The sequence below is a fragment of the Salvelinus sp. IW2-2015 genome, linkage group LG9 (genome assembly GCF_002910315.2).
Source record: "Salvelinus sp. IW2-2015 linkage group LG9, ASM291031v2, whole genome shotgun sequence".
Lineage (NCBI taxonomy): Eukaryota > Metazoa > Chordata > Actinopteri > Salmoniformes > Salmonidae > Salvelinus > Salvelinus sp. IW2-2015.
The window spans coordinates 17,459,433-17,485,438 of NC_036849.1; the positions used below are offsets into that span (position 1 = coordinate 17,459,433).

At 42.0% G+C, this 26,006-nt stretch overlaps 1 protein-coding gene across 1 annotated transcript in view; it reads right to left on the reverse strand.

Annotated features, from left to right (window-relative positions):
- Positions 1-26,006, reverse strand: part of LOC111968724 (echinoderm microtubule-associated protein-like 5) — a 62,106-nt gene that overhangs the window by 25,097 nt on the left and 11,003 nt on the right. The window contains exons 2-4 of the mRNA XM_070445183.1: positions 21,373-21,532; positions 16,847-16,945; positions 16,400-16,468 (exon numbers count right to left, since the gene is read on the reverse strand). Of these exons, the coding sequence (XP_070301284.1) occupies positions 16,400-16,468; positions 16,847-16,945; positions 21,373-21,532 (328 nt within the window). The remainder of the gene's footprint in view (positions 1-16,399; positions 16,469-16,846; positions 16,946-21,372; positions 21,533-26,006) is intronic.

Sequence of the window (26,006 nt, forward strand, 5' to 3'; positions counted from 1 at the left end):
AAAGCTACAACCAGCACTGCAGCTGTAATGAATGAGTACAGCAAAGTGTTTCCATAAGCTTGTGTTGTTATTATTAGCGGCTTGTGTCTTTTTTAATATCGAGGAATATTTTACTTTCTCTGGTCCCAGGAGTAACAACATGAATTGGTGCATGAGGCAGAAATAATGCAGTGCGACTTAAGTTTCGCCATCAACTGGAAGACTGTGTCCGCTTTTCTCAGCGGAGGGAGGGAGAGAGGAGGGATGGTGAGTTGGGGTGAGAGGCAACCTCATCACTGCTCTCTCCCTCCCCTCAGACTGACCATCAGATGCAGGCCAGTAAAAAAAATAAGCAAATTATTATGCTTACTCAGCTGTGCCTCACAAGTAATACAACAAATGATCTATACTGAACAAAAATATAAACGCAATAAGCAACAATTTCAAATATTTTTACTACGTTACAGTTCATAAAAGGAAATCAGTCATTTGAAATAAATAAATTACTCCCTAATCTATGGATTTCACGACTGGGAATACATATATGCATCTGTTGGTCACAGATACAGTACCTTTAAAAAAAAGGTAGAGGCACGGATCAGAAAACCAGTCAGTATCTGGTGTGACCAACATTTGCCTAATGCAGCGTGACATCTCCTTCGCATAGAGTTGATCAGGCTGTTGATTGTGGCCTGTGGAATGTTGTCCCACTTGTCTTCAAAAGCTGTACAAATTTGCTGTCTATTGGGAACTGGAACATGCTGCGTACACATCGACCCAGAGCATCCCAAACATGCTCAATGGGTGACATGTCTAGTGAGCATGCAGGGCATGGAAGAACTAGTACATGTTCAGCTTCCAGGAATTGTGTACAGATCCTTGCGACATGGGGCTGTACATTATCATGCTGAAACATGATAATGGTGGATGAATGGCACGACAATGGGCCTCAGGATCTCATCACTGCATCTCTGTGCATTCAAATTGCTGCATCTCTGTTGCACATTTTAGAGTGGCCTTTTATTGTCCTCGGGACAAGCTGCATAAGGTGGATCTTTGTAATGATCATGCTGTTTAATCGGCTTCTTGATATGACATACCTGTCAGGTGGACGGATTATCTTGACTAAGGAGAAATGCTCACTAACAGGGATGTAAACACATTTGTGCACAATATTTTAGAGAAATAAGATTCTTGTAAGTACAAAAATTGCAGGGATCTTTTATTTCAGCTTATGAAACATGGGACCAACACTTTACATGTTGCGTTTATATTTTTGTTCGGTGTATTACCAGTGTGATGAAATACATCAAATGTTTAAATATATTTGGTCTGAGAAGAACAACATTGGTAGGGCAATTCAAGCATAGCCAATGTGATAATGTATTGGGTCTATAGCCTACTAAACTAACCTTATTGCTACAAAACTGTTTTAATTGGTTAATGTTGCATAGGCTTACGTTTTCTAAGTCATGTCTTAAAAAAGTGATCTTGACTCAGAAAAGGTTGGTGACCACTGAGTTAAAGAATGGGATTACTCCCAGTGGCGGAAAAAGTACCCAATTGTCATACTTGAGTAAAAGTAAAGATACCTTAATAGAAAATGGATCAAGTAAAAGTGAAAGTCACCCAGTAAAATACCACTTGAGTAAAAGTCTAAAAGTATTTGGTTTTAAATATACTTAAGTATCAAAACTAAATGCAATTAGTGTGTCAAAAGTAAAAGTAAAAATCATTTCACATTCCTCATATTTAACAAACAAGATGGCGCCATTTTCTTGTATTTTTTAATTTACCGATAGCCAGCGGCACACTCCAACACTCCGAACTTTATTTACAAACTAAGTATTTGTGTTTAGGGAGTCCGCCAGATCAGAGGTAGTAGGGATGACCAGGGGTGTTCTCTTGATAAGTGTGTGAATTGGACCATTTTCCTGTCTTGCATTTGATATGTAAGTACTTTTGGGTACTTTTGGGTGTCAGGGAAAATGTATGGAGTAAAAAGTACATTATTTTCTTTAGGAATGTAGTGAAGTAAAAGTCAAAGTAGTACAACATATAAATAGTGAAGTAAAGTACAGATACCCCCCAAAAATACTTTAGTACTTTAAAGTATTTTTACTTAAGTACTTTACACCACTGATTATGCCAGTGACTCAGATGGAACTATTCAAGCAGTTACATCTTCTTTAAATGTTTTGAGGTTACTGTAAATATAAAAGTTTTATTTTGTAGTCATATAAAGCGTGCATGTTCAAGATACACTACATGGCCAAAAGTATGTGCACACCTGCTCCTCGAACATTCATTCCAAAATCATGGACATTTGGTCCCTCTATTGCGGCTATAACAGCATCCACTCTTCTGGGAAGGCTTTCCACTAGACGTTGGAACATTTCAGCTACAAGAGCATTAGTGAGGTCGGGCACTGATGTTGGGCAAGTAGGCCTGGCTCGCAGTCAGCGTTCCAATTCATCCCAAAGGTGTTCGATGGAGTTGAGGTCAGGGCTCTGTGCATGCAAGTCAAGTTCTTCCACACCGATTTCGCAAACCGTTTCTGTATGGACCTCGCGTTGTGCACGGTGGCATTGCCATGCTGAAGCAGGAAAGGGCCTTCCCCAAACTGTTCCCACAAAGTTGGAAGCACATAATCGTCTAGAATGTCATTATATGCTGTAGCCTTAAGATTTCCGTTCACTAAGGTGCCTAGCCCGAACCATGAAAAACAGCCCCAGAACATTATTTGTCCTCCGTCAAACTTTACAGTTGGCACTATGCATTTGGGCAGGTAGTGTTCTTCTGGCATAAGCGAAACCCAGATTCGTCCGTCGGACTGCCAGATGGTGAAGTGTGATTCATCACTCCAGAGAACGCGTTTCCACTGCTCGAGAGTCCAATGGCGGTGGGCTTTACACCACTCCAGCCGACGCCTGGCATTGCACATTGTGATCTTAGGCATGCATGCGGCTGCTCGGCCATGAAAATCAATTTCATGAAGCTCCCGACGAATAGTTATCGTGCTGATGTTGCTTCCAGAGGCAGTTTGGAACTCAGTAGTGAGTGTTTGCAAAGAGGACAGACGATTTTTACGCGCTATGCGCTTCAGCACTCGGCGGTGCCGTTCTGCGAGCTTGTGTGGCCTACCACTTCACGGCTGAGCCGTTGTTGCTCCTAGACGTTTCCACCTCACAATAACAGCATTTACAGTTGACCGAGGCAGTTCTGGCAGGGCAGAAATTTGACGAACTGACTTGTAAAAAAAAGTGGCATCCTATGACGGTGCCACATTAAAGGTCACTGAGCTTTTCAGTACGGGCCATTCTACTGCCAATGTTTGTCTATGGAGATTGCATGGCTGTGTGCTCGATTTTATACCCCTGTCAGCAACGGGTGTGGATGAAATAGCCAAATCCACTAATTTGAAGGAGTGTTCACATGCTTTGTAGCATGCATAGTTTGTCACAGGTCTTTGGAGATTTTCACAATTGCTGTAATAATCTGTGCAGAATCTCAAACGGCATTGGTCTCTTGCACCATATTTTTATTTTTATTTTACCTTTATTTAACCAGGTAGGCAAGTTGAGAACAAGTTCTCATTTACAATTGCGACCTGGCCAAGATAAAGCAAAGCAGTTCGACACATACAACAACACAGATTTACACATGGAGTAAAACAAACATACAGTATACTATACTATACTAACATATACTAACTAACTAACTAACTAGTATAGTAACATATACTGTTAATGTAATCTCAACTGCAATCCAGGTCATTTGATTCTGCTAATAGATGAAGAAAAGTGATAACACTTTCTGTTGCATAAATAAACATAATATCTGACATTGTATTCCCATTTGAATGTTGCTGTGCTTTTAAATGTTTGAAAGCAATGTGACAGACATTTGGGTAACAACTAAACCAAAAACCAAACATTGTTTTTCCATTGGAATTTGGTTGTGCTTATAGATGGTTCAAAGCATACTGATAACCCACTGGAAATTCAACTAACTTTTGGCTGTCTTTTTGAGTTGGTGAAGATAGGTTGTAAACTCATTGATCAAATAGTCAATTATCCACATTGAAATGACGTAGGGTTCCTGCATGTAACATCTCAATTGTAACACCCCCCCCACCACCACACACACACAGATCCATCTCCATACACAAGCTAAAATCTAAGCCTTCACCATTTCCACAGTTGTGAACCCATGCTGGAGGTCAGAGCTGTAGTCAGCTGATCAGTATGCAGACACACACCCTGCCTCAGGACAGATATCACCATCATCACAAAGTCTCCACCACCACCGGTCACTATCAAGCCCCACAATGGTTTATGAACAAGGTCATTGGGATGCATGGGCACATTCCAGACTGTGGACAAAGTCCATAAACCAGAGAGCCGTTCTGTCTGCATGACGATAAGATCACAGGAGAGATGAGTGTGTGTCGTGTTTCCCATGTCAAGACACTGGCACCACTGGCACCACTGGCACCACGGCACGTAACAGAGCACACAGAGAGATTAACGTTTTCATTTCTTGCCTATGGAGGATGTCTCCCCTGGCAATATTTATTCCTCTAGCTTTAGCTAGAGCCTGGATCTCTGTTAAATTGTAAAACGCCTACAGGTGTAATCATACTGCACTATACAGTTAAAGTCTGAAGTTTACATACACCTTAGCCAAATACATTTAAACTCAGTTTTTCACAATTCCCGACATTTAATCCTAGTAAAAAAATGCCATGTCTTAGGTCAGTTAGGATCACCACTTTATTTTAAGAATGTGAAATGTCAGAATAATAGTAGAGAGATTGATATATTTCAGATTTTATTTCTTTCATCACATTCCCAGTGGGTCAGAAGTTTACATACACTCAATTAGTATTTGGTAGCATTGCCTTTAAACTGTTTAACTTGGATCAAACATTTTGGGTAGCCTTCCACAAGCTTCCCACAATACGTTGGGTGAATTTTGGCCCATTCCTCCTGACAGGGCTGGTGTAACTGAGTCAGGTTTGTAGGCCTCCTTGCTCGCACACGCTTTTTCAGTTCTGCCCACAAAGTTTCTATAGGATTGAGGTCAGGGCTTTGTGACGGCCACTCCAATACCTTGACTTTGTTGTCCTTAAGCCATTTTGCTACAACTTTGGAAGTATGCTTGTGGTCATTGTCCATTTGGAAGACCCATTTGAGACCAAGCTTTAACTTCCTGACTGATGTTTTGAGATGTTGCTTTAATATATCCACATCATTTTCCATCCTCATGATGCAATCTATTTTGTGAAGTGCGCCAGTCCCTCCTGCAGCAAAGCACCCCCACAACATGATGCAGCCACCTCCGTGCTTCACGGTTGGGATGGTGTTCTTCGGCTTACAAGCATCCCCCTTTTTCCTTCAAACATAACGATGGTCATTATGGCCAAACATTTCTATTTTTGTTTCATTAGACCAGAGGACATTTCTCCAAAAAGTATGATCTTTGTGCCCATGTGCAGTTGCAAACCGTAGTCTGGCTTTTTTATGGCGGTTTTGGAGCAGTGGCTTCTTCCTTGCTGAGTGGCCATTCAGGTTATGTCGATATAGGACTCGTTTTACTGTGGATATAGATACTTTTGTACCTGTTTCCTCCAGCATCTTCACAATGTCCTTTGCTGTTGTTCTGGGATTGATGTGCACTTTTCGCACCAAAGTACGTTCATCTCTAGGAGACAGAACGCGTCTTCTTCCTGAGCGGTATGATGACTGCATGATCCCATGGTGTTTATACTTGCGTACTATTGTTTGTACAGATGAACGTGGTACTTTCAGGCGTTTAGAAATTTCTCCCAAGGATGAACCAGACTTGTGGAGGTCTACAATTCTGTCTCTGAGTTATTGGCTGATTTCTTTTGATTTGCTTATGATGTCAAGCAAAGAGGCACTGAGTTTGAAGGTAGGCCTTGAAATACATCCACAGGTACACCTCCAATTACTCAAATGATGTCAATTAGCCTATCAGAAGCTTCTAAAGCCATTCTAAAGTCATTTTCTGGAACTTTTCAAGCTGTTTAAAGGCACAGTCAACTTAGTGTATGTAAACTTCTGACCAACTGGAATTGTGATACAGTGAATTATAAGTGAAATAATCTGTCTGTAAACAATTGTTGGAAAAATGACTTGTGTCATGCACAAGTAGATGTCCTAACCGACTTGCCAAAACTATAGTTTGTTAACAAGACATTTGTGGAGTGGTTGAAAAACGAGTTTTAATGTCTCCAACCTAAGTGTATGTACATTTCTGACTTCAACTGACCTCATTTAAGATTTTTTCATTATTTTTACTATTTTCTACATTGTAGAATAATAGTGAAGACATCAAAACTATGAAATAACACATATGGAAACTTCTGACTTCAACTGTACATGCAGGTTTTAAGTAAAGTATTATCCAAAATCCAAACAACTTTTGAGTCTGTAGATAGTAGAAATATCTCAACAGTGAGGGCACTGAGTATAGCATAGTGTGTCCGATGTATCAGAGAGCTGTACCTCTGCAGAGGTAAGACAGGAGCCAGGGATGGGCTCCAATATCAGCCCAGTCAGCACAGTGCTTTGGTGCTACAAGGGCTAGTGTGTTAACAGGAGAGATCGGGGATGGGTGCTTTCGGTGCTGGGTCTGATAAGACAGGGAGATGCGGTATCCCGCTAATTCCCGAAATGCTCTGAATTACTACTGAGACGAGAGGCTGGAAGGTTTATGATGAGGCTAGAGGGAGAGAGAAGTGAGAGAGGGAGAGAGGGAGAGAGGGTGAGAGAGAGAAGAGAGAAGAGAGAGNATGGCCGTGCAGCGCTCCCCACCCTGCAATTTGACTGGACATTGTGGAGGGAAATGGATTGGTGACCTAAATAGTAGGCAGGTCATCGTTCAGGTGTCTAGACTAGAGGAAACATCCTATTGTGTTAAACAAATGCAGCGGTGGAGGTTGGAGGTAAAATAGAGGCTGTTATCCTCTTTATCTATCAGTCTATGGTGAATCTATCTCTCCCTCTCTCTTTTCTCTCCCTCTCAACTACATTACAATGCTTTCCCTCTGTTTTCATCAACCTTTCAAGGTTGTTTATTTTAACGCGTTGGGTTTACCTGCAGTCAGCAAATCAGCAGCTAACAACAAGACTGGAGCATGATAAGTCACCATGCCAATGTGTTCTGCATGGCCATCAGTAAACGCATATGTTCCCCATGCCGAGCACACCTATTAATTACCATAGGTAGCTGTGTGTGTGTGTGTGTGTGTGTGTGTGTGTGTGTGTGTGTGTGTGTGTGTGTGTGTGTGAGAGTGTGTGTGAGAGTGTGTGTGAGAGTGTGTGAGAGTGAGTTGTAGTGACAGTTCAGTGAAACACTTAAATTCTGCTATAGAATAATAAGTAAAACTAGTGTCTTTTAAAGTAGAGAGAGCAGCAAGACCAGCCGATGCTCCCCAGCCAAGACTTGAGTTGAGTCACATACAAGAGGAAGGGAAAATAAAGACTCACCAAGCTGTCCCTTCACTTTCTAATCTGTTCCACACATTCAATTTATTTGGCTAAAAAAATTCAATTAATTTGCTGCGTTTTTTATGAGTCATGGTCAGAAATTGCTTAGGGCATCATGTCTTGTTTGTTATTTGAAAAATTAGAAACATTTGGTCTTAAAAGAAAAACGCCTTTGGCCGGGGAAATGTTTATGTCCTCTGTTCCTTGGTGAATGTGATTAGAAGTAATGCTAAACAGGTGGGAGTTATTCAAGTAAGGCTGCTAATGCCACTAAAGACCATGGCAGAGCTGTCTTATTGAATAGAACAGAGGGCCAAAGTGTGTCCAGAGGAAAGAGTAGAGTCGGAAGCTCTACCACACTATGTGCCTAGCCATGGATCTGCAGAATGTCATTCAATCAGTAACATGTACCACAGCACTTCCCTGCACCACTACTCAAGGGAAAACCTTGTAATGTAATCAACGTGGAAAGGGTGTAATTCATCATCCAGGCCAGGGAGGCAGGCACCAACTCCCCCTCCTCACCACACCATTCCCCCTCTCTGCCTGCCACTCATAACCACCACAGTGACTCTCAATGTCATGGCACTGACGGCTTCACTGAGCATTATGGAAATTAATGACTTATTCTCAATTTTACAGCAATGACTGAATCTCAGTGTAAAGATACTTGCTGACGGATTGGTGCCAGGGTACTATCGGAGGAGGCTTTGAAAGCATCCCTGTTTGCATGCCTCTCGTCTGCCTGTCTAAATCCTCCAAATATAAAGTTCTCCGTAAAAGCTCAGCACAGAATGTGTGTATGAATGTGCTTGAGTCTATAAGAATGTGTGTGTGTGTGCCACCTATATGACCTGATGTGTCTATCCAGCTAACACATTTGGTTCCTTGGAAGTTGTGGAAACATAAGTTTTTGGTTTCCCATTGGTTCTGGGAACAAATCCATACATTTCTGACATGTAAAACAGAAAGTTTTTAAAACATTTTGTGAATGGAATTGAACATTTAGTCTGTTCTGGGAATGTTCATTTTTAGTTGCAGGGAGGTTCTGAGAACGTTTTACTATGGTTCCCTGAAATTTTTCCTGGGAGGTTTAATTAACGTTCTGAGAAAGGAAATTCTAGGTTATTTTGAGTTTTTTAAATAACTTCCTTAAAACTTTCACTGAAAGGGCCTCCCGAGTGGCGCAGCGGTCTAAGGCACTGCATCGCAGTGCTAGCTGTGCCACTAGAGATTCTGAGTTTGAGTCCAGGCTCTGTCGCAGCCGCCCACGACCGGGAAACCCATGGGGCGGTGCACAATTGGCCCAGCGTCGTCCGGGTTAGAGGAGGTTTTGGTCGGCAGGGATGTCCTTGTCCCATCGCGCACTAGCGACTCCTGTGGTAGGCCGGGCGCAGTGTACACTGACACGGTCACCAGGTGTACGGTGTTTCCTCCGACACATTGGTGCGGCTGGCTTTCGGGTTAAGTGGGCATTGTGTCAAGAAGCAGTGCGGCTTGGTTGGGTTGTGTTTCGGAGGACGCATGGCTCTCGACCTTCGCCTCTCCCGAGTAGGTACGGGAGTTGCAGCTATGAGACAAGACTGTAACTACCAATTGGATACCATGAAATTGGGGAGAAAAAGGGGTAAAAAAAATATATAAAAAAAACTTACACTGAATGAAATTTATTTGCTAAGGCATTAATCATACAAACAATGTGGCACGATGTCAATGAGATTTGAACCTATGATCTTCTGTTCTTTATCCATGGAATTAGTCCACTGCACCACCAGGATGGAGCGAGCTTGCCCTGTTGTTTTTTTAAACTCATACAAAGCTGTTTATATTAGTCTATTCAAACAGACCCCATTTCAAAGGAAACAAGCACTCATTAAGATCAGGTGTGGACAATTAGTGGGTGTGGCAAACACACCTGATCACACTTAAAAAGATAGATGATAAGAGAGTTTTGTTGATTCTGAGAACGGAATGTATATGTTTTCAATAACATTCTTAGAACATTCTTTGAACGTTAGTAATGTTTTCTTGTATTTTTTATGGAAAGTTTTCTTAATGTTCTGAAAACATGAGTTTAAATAGAACCATGAGGAAACCTGGTGGAAATGTTATGCTGAAGTATTGAAATTCCCACAGGAGGATGTATAACGTTCTCTGAGCTATTTGAGAACATTCACAATGCCAAGCCTGTTGGAGAACATTCCTAGAACATTACCAAAAATACAATTCAATTTAACCATGTTTGAACTTTTAGGAAACATTCTGATAATGTAATGAAATACCCAACAAAAATTGCGTTCTTTTGTCAAATTCCTTAAATGTGCTGAGAATTTTCCAAAGCCAAGCAACTATCCTGCACCATTCACAGAAAGTTGTGGGAAGGTTGTACAGTATGCAAAATAACCATAGGACAACCACGCTCTCACCAAGCTCTAAGAAACATATGGTTTTCAGAATGTTATGTGTTAGCTGGGTATCACCTAATGGTGATAGACATACGTGAAGGAGCTGCTTAATCAGCTATAGAGGCAAACTAATCATCTTTCAACCAGACGTGTGCGTGTCTGCAAGTCCCAGGCACAGGGCTGCCAAGCAAGATCACAGTCAAAGCCATATCAAATGACCTACTGATCGCAAAATGATTTTAGCTAATGGTGGATCCTCTTGCTTCCCTCTTGTCTTTTGTGTTGAGGTGGAAGCGGCAGAAGTAGTCCCAGAAACTATGTTTTCCTGGGACTGTAGTGAGGGGATTATTGGGGCTAAATCTCCTGGATGCATTGAGTGCTATAATCGCTGAGTGAGCACAGGGCTGCAGAGCAGATGTCACACGGTCCGCAGGGTAAAGGCTTGGGAATTATGTGGGATGATTGCTGGATTGCCTTGGCATCAGGAGATAGAGCGGGAGACAGACAAAGAGAGAGACTTAGAGAGAGAGGATTGCTTTGCTGCATAGGGGTTCTGGCGCAGGGTTGTGGGAGAGGGGTATATTATCATGAGGGATGGGGGTGGGAGCACCTTCACATTACAGATGAGGTAGACAAATGCATATTTCAATGATAAACACACAATCACACACAGAAGCTCACTCAATTAAATGGAGAAGATATCATGAAAGCAGAAGATCCCTGTAATATGATACTTATCTAAAGACAACAATTTGGTGTAAATTCCATTTGGGGAATAAACATCCTCTGTGGTATAGTGTTTAATGACCATTCAAGTGGAACACCATGAATCTAATAAAGAGCACCAAGGCCTTGCAGAGATATGGGTGCTTTTTTATAAAAGATCTCCTTGATGAAAAAAGTAGAAAAAAAAGTAGTCTTTAAACAGGATTGAGTGCAGCAGGAACGCTAACCACGTTTTCATTGACAGTTTTTATGAGAGTAAAGATATATCGTTTTTTTTTATCACGACAGGTGTAATGGAAACAAGAAGTTTCAGTACAATTTTATAAATCTCGACCAATCATTTGTTCGTTCAACATGGTGGGATCTTTTAGTGCTGGTAAAATTAATAATGCAAGAAATGGCGGTGGAAACATTGTCGTGACTTTACTTTCATTAATCTGATGACTGTTATTTATTGAATCAACTAACTATGTTTAATTGTTACCCAATTAAATTAATAATGTAACAATTAACTCAGTAGGAATTTGGGGCACCACGAGAGCGGTTGTTTAAAGAGTTACCATCTCACGAATTAAACTCTAAAAAGGTCTTTACCTATCACATCCATAAAACAGTCAACATATTAATCATAGCCTCTTATCATATCATCATTCTGAACAGTCTTAACCTCCTATATCTGCAAAAAACCCAGCCTTACTCATTATTCAGTACTACAGAAATTGGTTTAATTATTGATTCCTTAGCTAACTAAATGATAACACAAGATAAACATACACACTTAATACATTAAAAAGGTCCCTAGCGGACTGACACAACATATGGCGGCTTGTTACAAAGAAGACGAAGAGGGAAGGAGAGAGAGAAAGAGACACTTATCGTTGATACATTTTAGGAACTACTGTCACAGTAATTATATATTTTGCACACGAACCTCCGCCCGTTTGGAGTAAGAAATCATTAATGTATTTACACGTGAATGCCTTCGTTCGACATTTCTCTGTCGGAACCAGGCCATCTTAGGAAGGGTGTTGGGCCTTTTCGCGGGAAGCTTGTAAGGCTCTGATTGCCCCAAAAGGGGTCCCCCTACCCCCCTGGTCTAAATGTGAATGTATTTATTTGCCAATCCTTTTATGCACTCTGGTCGAAAGGGATGGTTCAGTCAGGCTGACACGCTCTTTGACCTCACTCAGAGCATGGCTACTTACTATGCACAATTTATAGGAGACAAATTATCTCATGGCTCCTAAAATCACATTCCAATCTTAACAAACATACTTTCATACTTTTTATATTTCATATACAACACTTCGTACATGTAGTGTATATACTTTTCAAGTTACAGTATTTCCCTTATAACACTTTTAATGACATCACAAAATAACAACCCATATGAAAACATTATTCTTTAGCTCGCCTCTGACCATTCCCCACATTCTCTGTTAGGAATATTTTTCCAGTATTCGCTTTAGAACGTGTTAAGAGTTTTGGCGGAAAACGTCTCTGGAGACAAAGGAACATTGCTGTGTTAATATGGAGAGGGTTGTTCTCTGAATCTCCTCTCCTTTAATTTATGACAGGGTGTGAGCTGTCAACCACCACCAGCTCCGTCCTCCCCTCCCCTCTGTGGGTGAGAGATGGTCTGGTTACTGTCATCCATTGCCAAGCTGATCTGACCCATTTTGATCCTCACAGGACAGTCATGACAACGCCTTTATGCCCAAATGTCAATATAATAACCATCATATCGAAGTAAAATTGGAGTCACGCGATGATATGGTGTGTGGTCCTCCCACTACTACTCAGAAAAGCATGCAGTTTATTAGGCTACATGAAATAAGTTATGATGAACTTCACAGGGTGCTGAAAGTGCATGGTGATGAGTTTGATGCTCCATTCCAATAAATATCGAGGGTCTTATTCTGGTGACCGATGTTTGACTACCGTTTGACCTTATCATGTAAACTAGCCTACCCGCACAGACTATACCTGCACTGTATCTACCAGCTGTTGGCTAGAACGCACGTGCCAAGTCCAGAGTATGCACATTTGCTATTTAACGCAACAGCTTTTCTGACAAAAGTATCGGTAGAGTTGAAAATGAGATGGAAACACTTTGAACATTACATTTTTATTCAGAACATGAAAACTTAAGCGAAAAGCTACATTTTGTGTTCACTACATCATCACGCACTGATTTTTATCCACAACAAGTCTCTTTGGTGGAAACACACCACTAGTGGGAAAATGCACATATTATCTTTATGCAGATCTTTTTATATTCACATGAAAATCTCGCCAATTGGATGGAAACCTAGCTACTGAAAGGGTATGTCCACACAGCCGAGTAAAAGAGACACTGCTGAATTCTCCTTTAAAATACTAAATTTTTCCTCCTCTGCAAACAACATCCAGGACATCTATATCAGGAGGTGTGGTAGGAAGGCCCTGAAAATCGTTAATGACTCCAACCACCCAAGCCACAGACTATTATTTCTGCTTCCGCACGGCAAGCGGTACCGGTGCATCATGTCTGGCACCAACAGTTTCTTGAACAGTTTCTATTCCCAAGCAATAAGAGTCATAAATAGCTAACGACATAGCTACACGGACCGAGTTAACCTTGTATCCTCATTGGCCTTTTTTTGTGCACACTTACATGGCTCTAGTAGGCCCCCCACACACACACTCACTCCATCCATCATCTTCTCACTCACACATAACATGCACATACATTTATACTGACTCTACACACCCACTCACTTACAAGCTTACTCTCTTTATCTTATATCCTGATGCCTAGTCACCTTACCCCTATACATATCTACCTCCATCACTCCAGTAAAAACATTTTTTTACATACAGTACCAGTCAAAAGTTTGGACACACCTAGAGTTGAAGTCGGAAGTTTACATACAACTCAGCCAAATACATTTAAACTCAGTTTATCACAATTCCTGACATATAATCCTAGTAACAATTTCCTGTCTTAGGTCAGTTAGAATCACCACTATTTTAAGAATGTGAAATGTCAGAATAATAGTAGAGAGATTTATTTATTTCAGCTTCTATTTCTTTCAACACATTCCCAGTGGGTCAGAAGTTTACATACACTCAATTAGTATTTGATAGCATTGCCTTTAAATTGTTTAACTTGGGTCAAACGTTTCGGGTAGCCTTCCGCAAAATAAGTTGGGTGAATTTTGGCCCATTCCTCCTGATAGAGCTGTAACTGAGTCAAGTTTGTAGGCCTCCTTGCACGTACATGCTTTTTCAGTTCTGCCCAAATTTTCTATAGGATTGAGATCAGGGCTTTGTGACGGCCACTCCAATACCTTGACTTTGTTGTCCTTAAGCCATTTTGACACAACTTTGGAAGTATGCTTGTGGTCATTGTCCATTTGGAAGACCCATTTGTGACCAAGCTTTAACTTCCTGACTGATGTCTTGAGATGTTGCTTCAATATATCCACAACATTTTCCATCCTCATGATGCAATCTATTTTGGGAAGTGCACCAGTTTTGCTCCCAAGGATGAACCAGACTTGTGGAGGTCTACAAGGTCTTGGCTGATTTCTTTTGATTTTCCCATGTCAAGCAAAGAGGCACTGAGTTTGAAGGTAGGCCTTGAAATACATCCACAGGTACACCTCCAATTGACTCAAATGATGTCAATTAGCCTATCCGAAACTTCTAAAGCCATGACATCATTTTCTGGAATTTTCCAAGCTGTTTAAAAGGTACAGTCAACTTAATGTATGTAAACTTCTGACCCACTGGAATTGTGATACAGTGAATTATAAGTGAAATAATCTGTCTGTAAACAATTGTTGGAAAAATTACTTGTGTCGTGCACAAAGTAGATGTCCTAACCAACTTGCCAAAATTATAGTTTGTTAACAAGAAATTGTGGAGTGGTTGAAAAACAGGTTTTAATGTCTCCAACCTAAGTGTATGTAAACCTCTGACTTCAACTGACCTCATTTAAGATTTTTTCTTTATTTTTACTATTTTCTACATTGTAGAATAATAGTGAAGACATCAAAACTATGAAATAACACATATGGAATCATGTAGTCACCAGAAAAGTGTTATACAAATGTAAAAATATTTTATATTTTAGATACTGCAAAGTAGTCACCCTTTGCCTCGATGGCACGTTTGCACACTCTTGGCATTCTCTCAACCAGCTTCATGAGGAATTATTTTCCAACAGTCTTGAATGAGTTCCCACATATGCTGAGCACTTATTGGTTGCTTTTCCTTCACTCTGTGGTTCAACTCATCCCAAACCATTTCAATTGGGTTGAGGTTGGGTGATTGTGGAGGCCAGGTCATCTGATGCAGCACTCCATCACTCTCCTTCTTGGTCAAATATCCCTAACACAGCCTGGAGGTGTGTTAGGTCATTGTCCTGTTGAAAAACAAATGATAGTCCCACTAAGCGCAAACCAGATGGGATGGCGTATTGCTGCAGCATTGTGTGGTAACAATGCTGGTTATTAAGTGTGCCTTGAATTCTAAATAAATCACTGACAGTGTCCATGCTTCCATGCTTCACGTGGGAACCACACATGCAGAGATCATCCGTTCATGTACTCTGCGTCTCACAAAGACACAGCGTCTGGAACAAAAATCTCAAATTTGGCTCATCAGACCAAAGCACAGATTTCCACCGATCTAATGTCCATTGCTCGTGTTTCTTGGCCCAAGCAAGTCTCTTCTTATTATTGGTGTCCTTTAGTAGTGGTTTCTTTGCAGCAATTCCACCATGAAGGCATGATTCACGCGGTCTCCTCTGAACAGTTTATGTTAAGATGTGTCTGTTACTTGAACTCTGTGAAGCATTTATTTGGGCTGCAATTGCTGAGGCTGGTAACTCTAATGAAGTAATCCTCTGCAACAGAGGTAACTCTGGGTCTTCCTTTCCTGTGGCGGTTCTCATGAGAGCCAGTTTCATAATAGCGCTTGTTTGTTTGTGCAACTGCACTTGAAGAAACTTTAAAAGTTCTTGAAATTTTCCGCGTTGACTGACCTTTATGTCTTAAAGTATTGATGGACTGTCATTTCTCTTTGCTTATTTGAGCTGTTTTTGCCATAATATGGACATGGTCTTAAACCAAATAGGGCTATCTTCTGTATACCACCCCTACTTTGTCACAACACAACTGATTGGCTCTAACACATTAAGAATGAAAGAAATTCCACAAATGAACGTTTAAGAAGGCGCACCTGTTAGTTATAATGTATTCCAGGCAACTACCTCATGAAGCTAGTTGAGAGAATGCCAAGAGTGTGCAAAGCTGTCATCAAGGCAAAGGGTAGCTACTTTGAAGAGTCTTAAATATAAAATAACACTTTTTTGTTAACTACATGATTCCATATGTGTTATTTCATAGTTTTGATGTCTTCACCATTATTTTACAATGTGGAAAATAGTAAAAATAAAGAAAAACCCCTTAATGAGTAGCTGTGTCCAAACTATTTACCTGTACTGTATATCTCTTGTAAGGCTTTGATATTATCACTGCGATACAGCAAAGAAGGCCAAGAGAAAAGGAGCGCATTACCGTTAAATTCTCTACAGAACTTTCTGAAATATTATGGTAATCAGACACAAGACATCATACCTTTTCAAAAGAAGAATAGTCTACGATGGACACCATATCTGTGCGTGCTAAACATCCAACATATTCTAGATTCTAACACACTTTGATAGCTTGAGGGCCTTCAGTAAGCTCGTTTTGTAAGGTATGAACTTAATTTAAACAGTACCTTGATATGTTTGACACCACAGCTAACAAGCTTGCTTGGCTGGTACAAGTCCCACGATATGTCAAATATCTGTGGAAAAGATCACATAGTAAGTTTAACTTTCAAGTTTAACTGTCATCTTCAATTAGCATCATTGTACAAGATCTAACACAAACACTTCAGGTGTGTTAGTGTGTGTAGGTATGTGTCTTTGCGGGTTTTGGTTGAATAAAAAGACAGCTGCATACATTTAATCTTTTGAACATTTCTTTTCATTAGCTTAGTGTCTCCTCAGCCATTGTCGGGAATGCTAATGATCAATCAGGCCTAACTTGTTTATGTGCGTCTCCTTTGGGCTCATCCTCCTTCCTGCTCCATCCTGGCTGCATTTCTAACTACAGTAATTGAGGAGATCGATCCGGGCTTGGTGCCTGAGACAGAGAGGGGAGGATGGTGTTGTATAGTTACCCTGTCAGTGTGGCCAGGAGCTGCTGCCAGCACCTTGCCCCTCCTCCAGTCCCACACACAGATTGTGTTTTTGGAGTCCAGACCCACTGAGACCAAACACTGCAAAGGAAAAAGCATTTTATAAAACAGAATGTATGGTACAGACCACAGCCTACTCTAAACAACACTATTTTACTTGACACTCATAGGACTCATGACTACAATAAAAGAAAATATAACATTGGCTGTATACAGTAAAAGTATGATTCTGCTGGAAGGGGCTCCTATAGCCCAGTGAGTAGGCAGCAGCAGCAGGAGAGGGGATGCTTATGGAAATCCATCTCTACTCTGCTGCACCTTGCTCTGTTTGGTGGTGGGAGGAAACTTTGATCTGCCATTGAATCAACGTTTGGGCAAATCCACGTGAGGGGATGAGAAGTGTTTGAGAATACTGTATTTTAATGAAGGGTAAATCTTCACCCCATGATGAAACATTGTGAAACTGTGAGTATTCATTCAGCAAAGAAGGGTGAGATTATCTGGATCAAAACGTTTGCATGTGTTACACCCTAATCTGTTTCACCTGTCTTGTGTTTGTCTCCACCCCCCACCAAGTGGCTCCTATTTTCCCCATTATCCTGTGTATTTATACCTGCGTTTTCTGTATGTCTGTCGCCAGTTTGTCTTGTTTTGTCAGGTCTTACCAGCGTGTTTCTTCATTTCTCTAGGTCTTGTTTTCTAGTCTTCCCGGTTACGACCTTTCTGCCTGCCCTGACCCTGAGCCTGCCTGACGTTCTGTTCTTTTTTTTGACTCTGCCTTGGACTACGAACCTCTGCCTGCCCTCGACCTGCAATTTTGCCTGCCCCATTTGATATAATAAATATTCTGAGAACCGAACCAGGCGCCTCCTGTGTCTGCATCTGAACGCTCAGATGGATCCTGACAAAGATGAGAGCGGTGGTAGATTGGCTGAGTCGTGATAGCATGAAGCAATTGACAAATGATTCAGAAGGGCTGTTTAAGCATTGTGGATACAGCAGGGATCTTACTTCTGTTTGTTATCAAATAAATGGTTGGCCGCACAGCCCACGAGTAGTTTACGGCCCGCAAAATAGTTTACAAAGTTGATATCTTTTTTTTCTAACGGTAGCTCCGATAATATGAGTCATAACTTTCTAACGGTTTGACCTAGAGGCAATCTTTTTGCATGGTGCAACGATGACACGATCACAGAGCTGTGCTCTCTTCAGAGTATATATATAATATATTATGGTAGGCTACTCCGCAATACAGCAAAGCATGTTCTAACAGGTGAGGTGCAAAGGGGAGTGAACACTAACGCGCTCTCCAGTGAAGAGGAAGTTCAGTAAATATTGTAGGACAGTGGAATGTTGATAAAACTGCTTCTTTATTGTTGAAAGTAAAAATGCGTTACGGCCCTTATCAGGGGTTTACAGCTTGGTCTTGGCGGGGTAGCTCAAAGGGTTTACAGCTTGGTCTTCGTGGGGTAGCTCAAAGGGTTTACAGCTTGGTCTTGGCGGGGTAGCTCAAAGGGTTTATTGCTTGATCTTCGTGGGGTAGCTCAAAGGGTTTATTGCTTGGTCTTCGTGGGTAGCTCAAAGGGTTTATTGCTTGGTCTTCGTGGGTAGCTCAAAGGTTTATTGCTTGGTCTTGGCGGGGTACCTCAAGGGTTTACTGCTTGGTCTTGGCGGGGTAGCTCAAAGGGTTTACAGCTTGGTCTTGGCGGGGTAGTCAAAGGGTTTACAGCTTGGTCTTGGACGGGGGTAGGCTCAAAAGGGTTTATTGCTTGGTCTTCGTGGGGTAGCTCAAAGGGTTTATTGCTTGGTCTTCGTGGGGTAGCTCAAAGGGTTTATTGCTTGGTCTTCATGGGGTAGCTCAAAGGGTTTATTGCTTGGTCTTCGTGGGGTAGCTCAAAGGGTTTATTGCTTGGTCTTCATGGTTTAGCTCAAAGGGTTTACAGATTGACAAATGAAAGAGGCTTTTATACACTGAGTATACAAAAAATTAGGAACACCTGCTCTTTCCATGACATCAAATCAAATTGTATTTGTCACATACGCCGAATACAACAGGTGTAGACTTTACAGTGAAATGCTTACTTACAAGCCCTTAACCAACAATGCAGTTTTAAGAAAAATACGTGTTAAGTACAAAATAAAATAACAAATAGTTAAAGAGCAGCAGTAAATTAACCATAGCGGGCTATATACAGGGGGTACTGGTACAGAGTCAATGTGCGGGGGCACAGGTTAGTCGAGCTAATTTATGTAATATGTACATGTAGGTAGAGTTAAAGTGACTATGCATAGATAATAACCAGAGAGTATGCAAATAGACTGGGTAGCCATTTGATTAGCTGTTCAGGAGTCTCATGGCTTAGGGGTAGAAGCTGTTAAGAAGCCTTTTGGACCTAGACTTGGCACTCCGGTACCGGCTGCCGTGCGGTAGCAGACAGAACAGTCTATGACTAGGGTGGCTGGAGTCTTTTTGACAATTTTTAGGGCCTTCCCCTGACATCGCCTGGTATATAGGTCCTGGAGGGCCGCACATCTAGGATTAACCTAGACTGACCAGGTGAATCCTTTTGAAAGCTATGGTCCCTTATTGATGTCACTTGTTAAATCCACTTCAATTAGTGTAGATGAAGGGGAGGAGACAGGTTAAAGAAAGATTTATAATCCTTGAGACATGGATTGTGTGTGTGTGCTATTCAGAGGGTGCATGGGCAAGACAAAATATTTAAGTGCCTTTGAACGCGGTATGATTGTGGGTGTCAGGCGCAATGGTTTGAGTGTGTCAAGAACTGCAATGCTGATGGGGATTTCACTCTCAACAGTTTCCTGTGTGTATCAAGAATGGTCCACCACTCAAAGGACATCCAGCCAACTTGACACAACTGTGGGAAGCATTGGCGTCAACATGGTCCAGCATCCCTGTGGAACGCTTTCGACACCTTGTAGAGTCCATAACCTGATGAATTGAGGCTGTTCTGAGGGCAAAAGGGGGTGCAACTGAATATTAGGAAGGTGGTCCCTAATGTTTTGTAAACTCAGTGTATATTCCTACTGTGATTAATCACTGAACCCATAGAGACCATTTTGAAACAAATCCTTAAAATGTAAATGTGGAACTTTTTATTTGCATTAGATGAGAAATAAGTGCTTTTACCAATGCCAACTGTCCTCAGAAGTTTCTTCACTGTCATCTGGAAGGGGCAATTTTTTTTTTAACCTTTACTTAACTAGGCAAGTCAGTTGAGAACAAATTCTTATTTACAATGACGGCCTACCCCAGCCAAACACAGACGACGCTGGGCCAATTGTGCGCCGCTCTATGGAACTCCCAATCACGGCTGGATGTGATAAGGCCTGGAATTGAACCAGGGACTATAATGACACCTCTTGCATTGAGATGCAATGTCTTAGACCGCTGAACCACTTGGGAACATAACACAGTCCAGACAATGATGACATGACCAGATCCATAGAGAGGACAAAGAGAGATCAGGAGACCCAGAGAACACAGAGGCATTCAGAGCCAGAGCCTGTTATAGTTTTAGACTGTCACATCCTATCTCAATCCCCAGACGACTCTATCCAACCAGGAAAATGCATGGACTAATTTCCATGGTGTAGCTCTGTAAACAGTGGAGGTAGAACTGCTCTGAGGGGCCCTATGGGAGACTCAGAGGGGCTCACCAAGATACAACTGAGTGCTTGATCCATGAAATATAGATTTTTGAAACTCAGACAAATACTAGACAGCAAACGACGGTAAATAAACCCTGAAAAGTATTCCTCTGTGGAGAGTTGGCAACAAGCTAACATTTCAGTGGAAGGAGTATACAGGAAGTTGTTATAACACCTATCAATAATGCCTAATGCAAATTATACTAGTTCCTCCTATACTGTAAGTAACATATATGAAAATGCAATGGGTGGGGGGTGGGGGGTGCAGAATGTTAAATATGGCATAAAGAGCTGAAATACATTAGCAATAGTTTGCACAGAGAAAACAACACCATAAGTAACTATACACTCTTCTACTGTAGTACATTGCTACTCCAGTCATCAAAGCTCTGGCCCCTGTACTGTTTGTGATGCTCACCTTAACATCACAACGTGCTGCCAAACTCTGTGAGTCAGTGGACGAAAGAGATTCCAGCTGACTCTTAACGTTAAACCTCTCTCTCCCACTCTCTCTGTCTCTGTATAGCCTTCCTGCTAAAACCACTGGAGTAATCACAGATGTGTCATTTTGAAACGCAACCCAGTGGGCGAGCCGAGCAGGAGCGCCACTGCCATGCCAGAGCAGAGGAGGCGCTAACAGTCATGTAGCTGCTATATTCATTTCTTACTGAACTATTCATGTTAATCTAAACATCTGCAATTATCCTGAGTCTTTTCCCCTACATCTGTCACTTGAAGTAGTACAATAATACGGAAATCTAGCAAAGTAGATTTCCGTATTTTGTATGAGCACACAGCACGGATACGCATAAGGAAGTGTTGTCTCATAACTGTACCTGTCCATCGAGGTCAAAGGCCAGGCAGGCGATTCCGTGTGTGTGCGTGTCCTTGAGGATGGACACGGTCTGTACGGTGTAGGAATCCCACACACAGATGTAAGGCTCCTTGCCCACCTGTCCCGTGGCTACCAGCACACGCTCCGGATGCAGAGCTAAACTGTAAGGAGAGAGAGAGAGATAGTCAGAAAAATAAAGAGGCAGAGAGAGAGAGAGGGGGGAAGAGAGAGACAGAACCCACATTCTAAAAGAGACCAGTGAGTCTATATTCTATAGACCTAATGATAAGTGATTATCCCTCTCACGACAAGCCTGGGTGTGGACAGAGCAGAGAAAGGCCCGGCGTTATCAGAGAGCGGAATCTATTAGGCTGAGCTGCCATGTTGGATCTGTGACAGGCCAAGGCAGGAACATGGTGAATCAGAGGGGCAGCTTTACCCCCCGGAGGTGCAAGTGTTCTATTTAACCCCTTCATGCTCAGATACACTCACAATGTCATCCTTAATCGTTGGATGTTTTACACTCCAGGGCATGGCAGGAAATAGCCTACCCACTGCCCTATTTCAGGATTTATCATCCTCTGACCCTAGCCGTTTGCCCCTTCACCTGTATGTCGCTCTGGATAAGAGTGTCTGCCAAATTCCTAAAATGTAATACTCACCTGCCCAACTGCTCCTTACCTCTCCCTCCCCTTGCACTCTCTGCTCCCTCCACTTTCCCCCTCCACCCTCCATCGGGGCACGCTCCACATCTGAGCAACAGCCTGCCATCTGATGTATGTAGCATCCCCCTTCCAGCAGCCGCCAGTCCCGTTCCAGGCAGGACTGAATGATTCACTGGGCAATTCTTCCCCTTGCCTTGTCCTGTTATATATTTCATGGTGCGACGTAGCTCCCTACATTATAATCAGGGCTCCTGTTTTGCCAACTGCACTCAACAACTTCTAATCCTGTATCTTTGTATTCAGATAGCAGGCCAGAGATCTACCGCACCAGCATGCTGCTGACTCCCATCAGCTCAGAGGGGGGAGGCGCCAGGCGGTTCTCGGTTTCCTCGGGTTTCTCTGGAAACCAGGCTTCTCTGTGTCAGGAGATTATTTTTCATATTTTATTGTGACACTCAATTTGCATTTGAAATGTGCTCCCGCGACTATTCTGCTCGCTCTGTCACAGCTCTGGAAATCAGTGACGGTCGGTACCTTTTTTTCATGAGCCTGGCCTTATTTCTATTACAACATATCGGATGACTGTCATTCATATTCCATTCACCCACTTCAATGTAACAGCGACAGGTCGAGAGAAAATGTTGTGTGACACATTCAATACCGCCTTGCACACTCTTGCCTGCATCTAGCTGATCTAGGGTGTAATCATTAGTCCAACAGTTGCAAACTAGACTTTCTATTGAATCACGAGGAGCGCAGCAGTCTAAGGCACTGCATCTCAGTGCTAGAGGGATCATTTCAGACCCTGGTTCGATTCCAGGCTGTATCACAACCGGACGTGATTGGGCGGCGCACAATTGGCCCAGCGTCATCTGGGTTAGGGTTTGGCCGGGGTAGGCCTTCATTGTAAATAAGAATTTGTTCTTAACTGATTTGAGTGGTTAAATAAAATTAAATAAATGTTTATCCCCGTTCCGTTTAAGATACATTTTTCAACAGAATCGGCGGAATGAATAAACCCCTAATCAACCGTAAACACAGTTCACTTTCATAGCAGCTACATTGTATTCCTTCTCGCATCTACACACTCTTCTCCTCTCACCTTTTCCCTTCGCTTGTGAATTTCAATGCACAACACATCAGCTGTATGTGAACAGGCAAAAAAACTTTCCAAGCCAAACCATATCATAACAACTACACACAGCCTACATCGTTGTCACCATATTAGCTACAGTAACTTCCTAGTCAACATTGCTGATAGAACTAACATGTTAGTAAACCTGCTACAAACATGCAGTAATGTTACAATTTACAGTCAGTAAGCAGTTTAGCACTTACACCGTCGGGCCCCAGTGGCAATAAGTTATTAAAACCAAAAGCTTACCTTCACTTGGAAGAGTTCCAGTGTTGTGTTGGATAGTCATAGCCAGGTAGCTAAGATAGCATCCCTCTGTTTGAGCAGAGTAGGCTAAATTAGCTATCTGCATTTGCTAGCTAAGGAAGTGAAACTCTTTCTCTCCCTTTGAGTCAACTACTCACCACATTTTATGCACTGCAGTCCTAGCTAGCTGTAGCTTATGCTTTTAGTACTAGATTCGTTCTCTGATCCTTTGATTAGGTGGACAACATGTCGATTCATGCTGCAAGAGCTCTGATAGGTTGGAGGACGTCCTTCGGAAGCTGTCATAATTACTGTGTAAGTCTATGGAAGGGGGTGAGAACCATGAGCCTCCTAAGTTTTGTATTGAAGTCAATGTACCCAGAGGAGGACGGAAGCTAACTGTCCTCCGGCTACACCATGGTACTACCGTAAAGAGTGATGTTGAGGCTACTGTAGACCTTCATTGCAAAACAGTGTGTTTAATCAATTATTTGGTGATGTGAATATATTTTGTATAGTTTTATCTAAAACGGATAACTGTTTTAGTGTAATTCCTCTATTCAGCTGTGGTGCTGTGTTAGTGATAGGCCAGGAATGGGCTAAGAGTCTTAAGGAACAGGGCAGTGTTTAATGTTTTTCTCACCCCTCACCCTCTCATCTCCCTTCCCTCCCCCTCCCAATTCTGGGAACACAATCCAGCCTGGCATCACTTTTCAACTCCTCTTGTATGAATTACATAATCACCTCCAAGCAGCTAGAAATAGTAGTCAGAGGAAGATAATATGATTGGTGCTCTTTGAGATGCAGGAGAACAGCACATGAAAATGCTTTTCAAACTGTATGTGTGATGTAGTCATCAGATGAACAGCACACTGATATCAATACCATACATTCAGCAGCTTTATTCAGTACACAAATTAAACAAAGAGAAGGACATTGTTCCCAAAGCCTAGGACCAAGAGGCATGGAGAGGCAGCATTTAGTTATTATGCCCCCAGCCTCTGGAATAGCCTGCCAGAGAACTTGAGGGGGGCCGAAACTGTGGAGATATTTAAAAGAGATCTTAAAACATATTTTAAGCTTTGCTTTTCCTTTTAAGTTGTTCAGTTTGTCATTTAGTTTTTTATCTTGTTTGTTGTGTAGTAAATATTTCCGATTTTATTTGAATCGTTTTTTACTATTTCCTGTAAAGCACATTGCGTTGCATTCCATGTCTGAAATGTGCTGTATAAATAAAGCTTGATTTGATTTGAATTAACCTTTGTACATTGTACCTTACATTTCTGAATGCAAACATTGCACTTTGCATTGCTGATTACAAACTGTGCTCTGAATATCACACTGTGCCTTGTATTCCTGAATACTCAAGGTCAGGAACAGAAAAAAAACAATAGTGATTCAGAAATTCTACATTTCCTACAGGGAGGTTGCATTACTCTAGCCAAATGGCACTATGACTCACTGTCTTTCTACACAACAGACTCAGAGAACCTCAGCTGCAGGGACAGGGGACTTTCGTTTCTACATCTGAGGGTGGAGAAATGTCCTTATTAAGGAAATCCCAAGCAGAGGTCTGTGTTTTCCCCAGAGCAGCTGGAGAGTGTGTGGGGAGACGGGGGACCCAACGCCAGTGAAGGCTGTCCCACACTGCTTTTTCATTACCAGTGACAGTGAGGGTTGAGACAGGTGCATTAATCTCTCCTCCTCCCAACTCTATCCACATAGCTGTGGACAGATGGGACAGGCCAAATTGCAACCCACCCTGTGAAGGCAGAGGTTAGCTGGGGCACACCACATCAATCAAGACTCAGCCCCTAGGGTTGTTCTACTAGTTTATAAAGATAGGGCATCTCTTGTCTCATAGATTCAGTTTTATTCCTTAGTCGATTTACAGTCAAACCTCTCAGAGTTTTCCTTCTCCTGTACTGACATAATGTGACAAACAACTACAGACAGTACAATAGAACAACTCATCCCAGTCCTTCCGGCACAATAACGTCACCGCTTCAATTGCATTTCTATCAACTAATGAGATAATGGACAGGGCTGGATGGTAGTGCAGCGCTGCAGTGCTCTGGTTTGACAAATGGCTGTTTGATGTTGCTGGCTTCCACTTGCCAAGACCACTCTGAGTGGAGGAAGGCAGGCGAGCGTGTTGGGCTGGATAACTGCAGTCATTGAGGTGGGTYCTGGGTGCCACTGCTATACTGTTGGGATGGAGGAAGTGAATAGGGCAGAGAGGAAGCAATGTAAACCCCAGGGATAGTGACAATGGTTTAGGGACTTGGTATGGATGATGGCCCATCATCATGGTGACACAGCGCTACGGCATGGGAGGAGTCAAAGATAATTCAGGGCCAGCCAAGGGATCATTTAACTTAAGCGTTTGATCAGTGGCTCGGCATTCATTAGGAAAAAGGGTTTCACTGAACCACGGTGTGCATACTTGTTTGCGTGTGTTTTATTTCGTTACACAGTAAGTCTGCTAATTGTATAAATCTTCATTCATTCCTCTCAAATAATTATTGTTGCTTAGCGACAACTCAATTATATTGACATGGCTAATAAATTAACAAATTATGCTGTCAA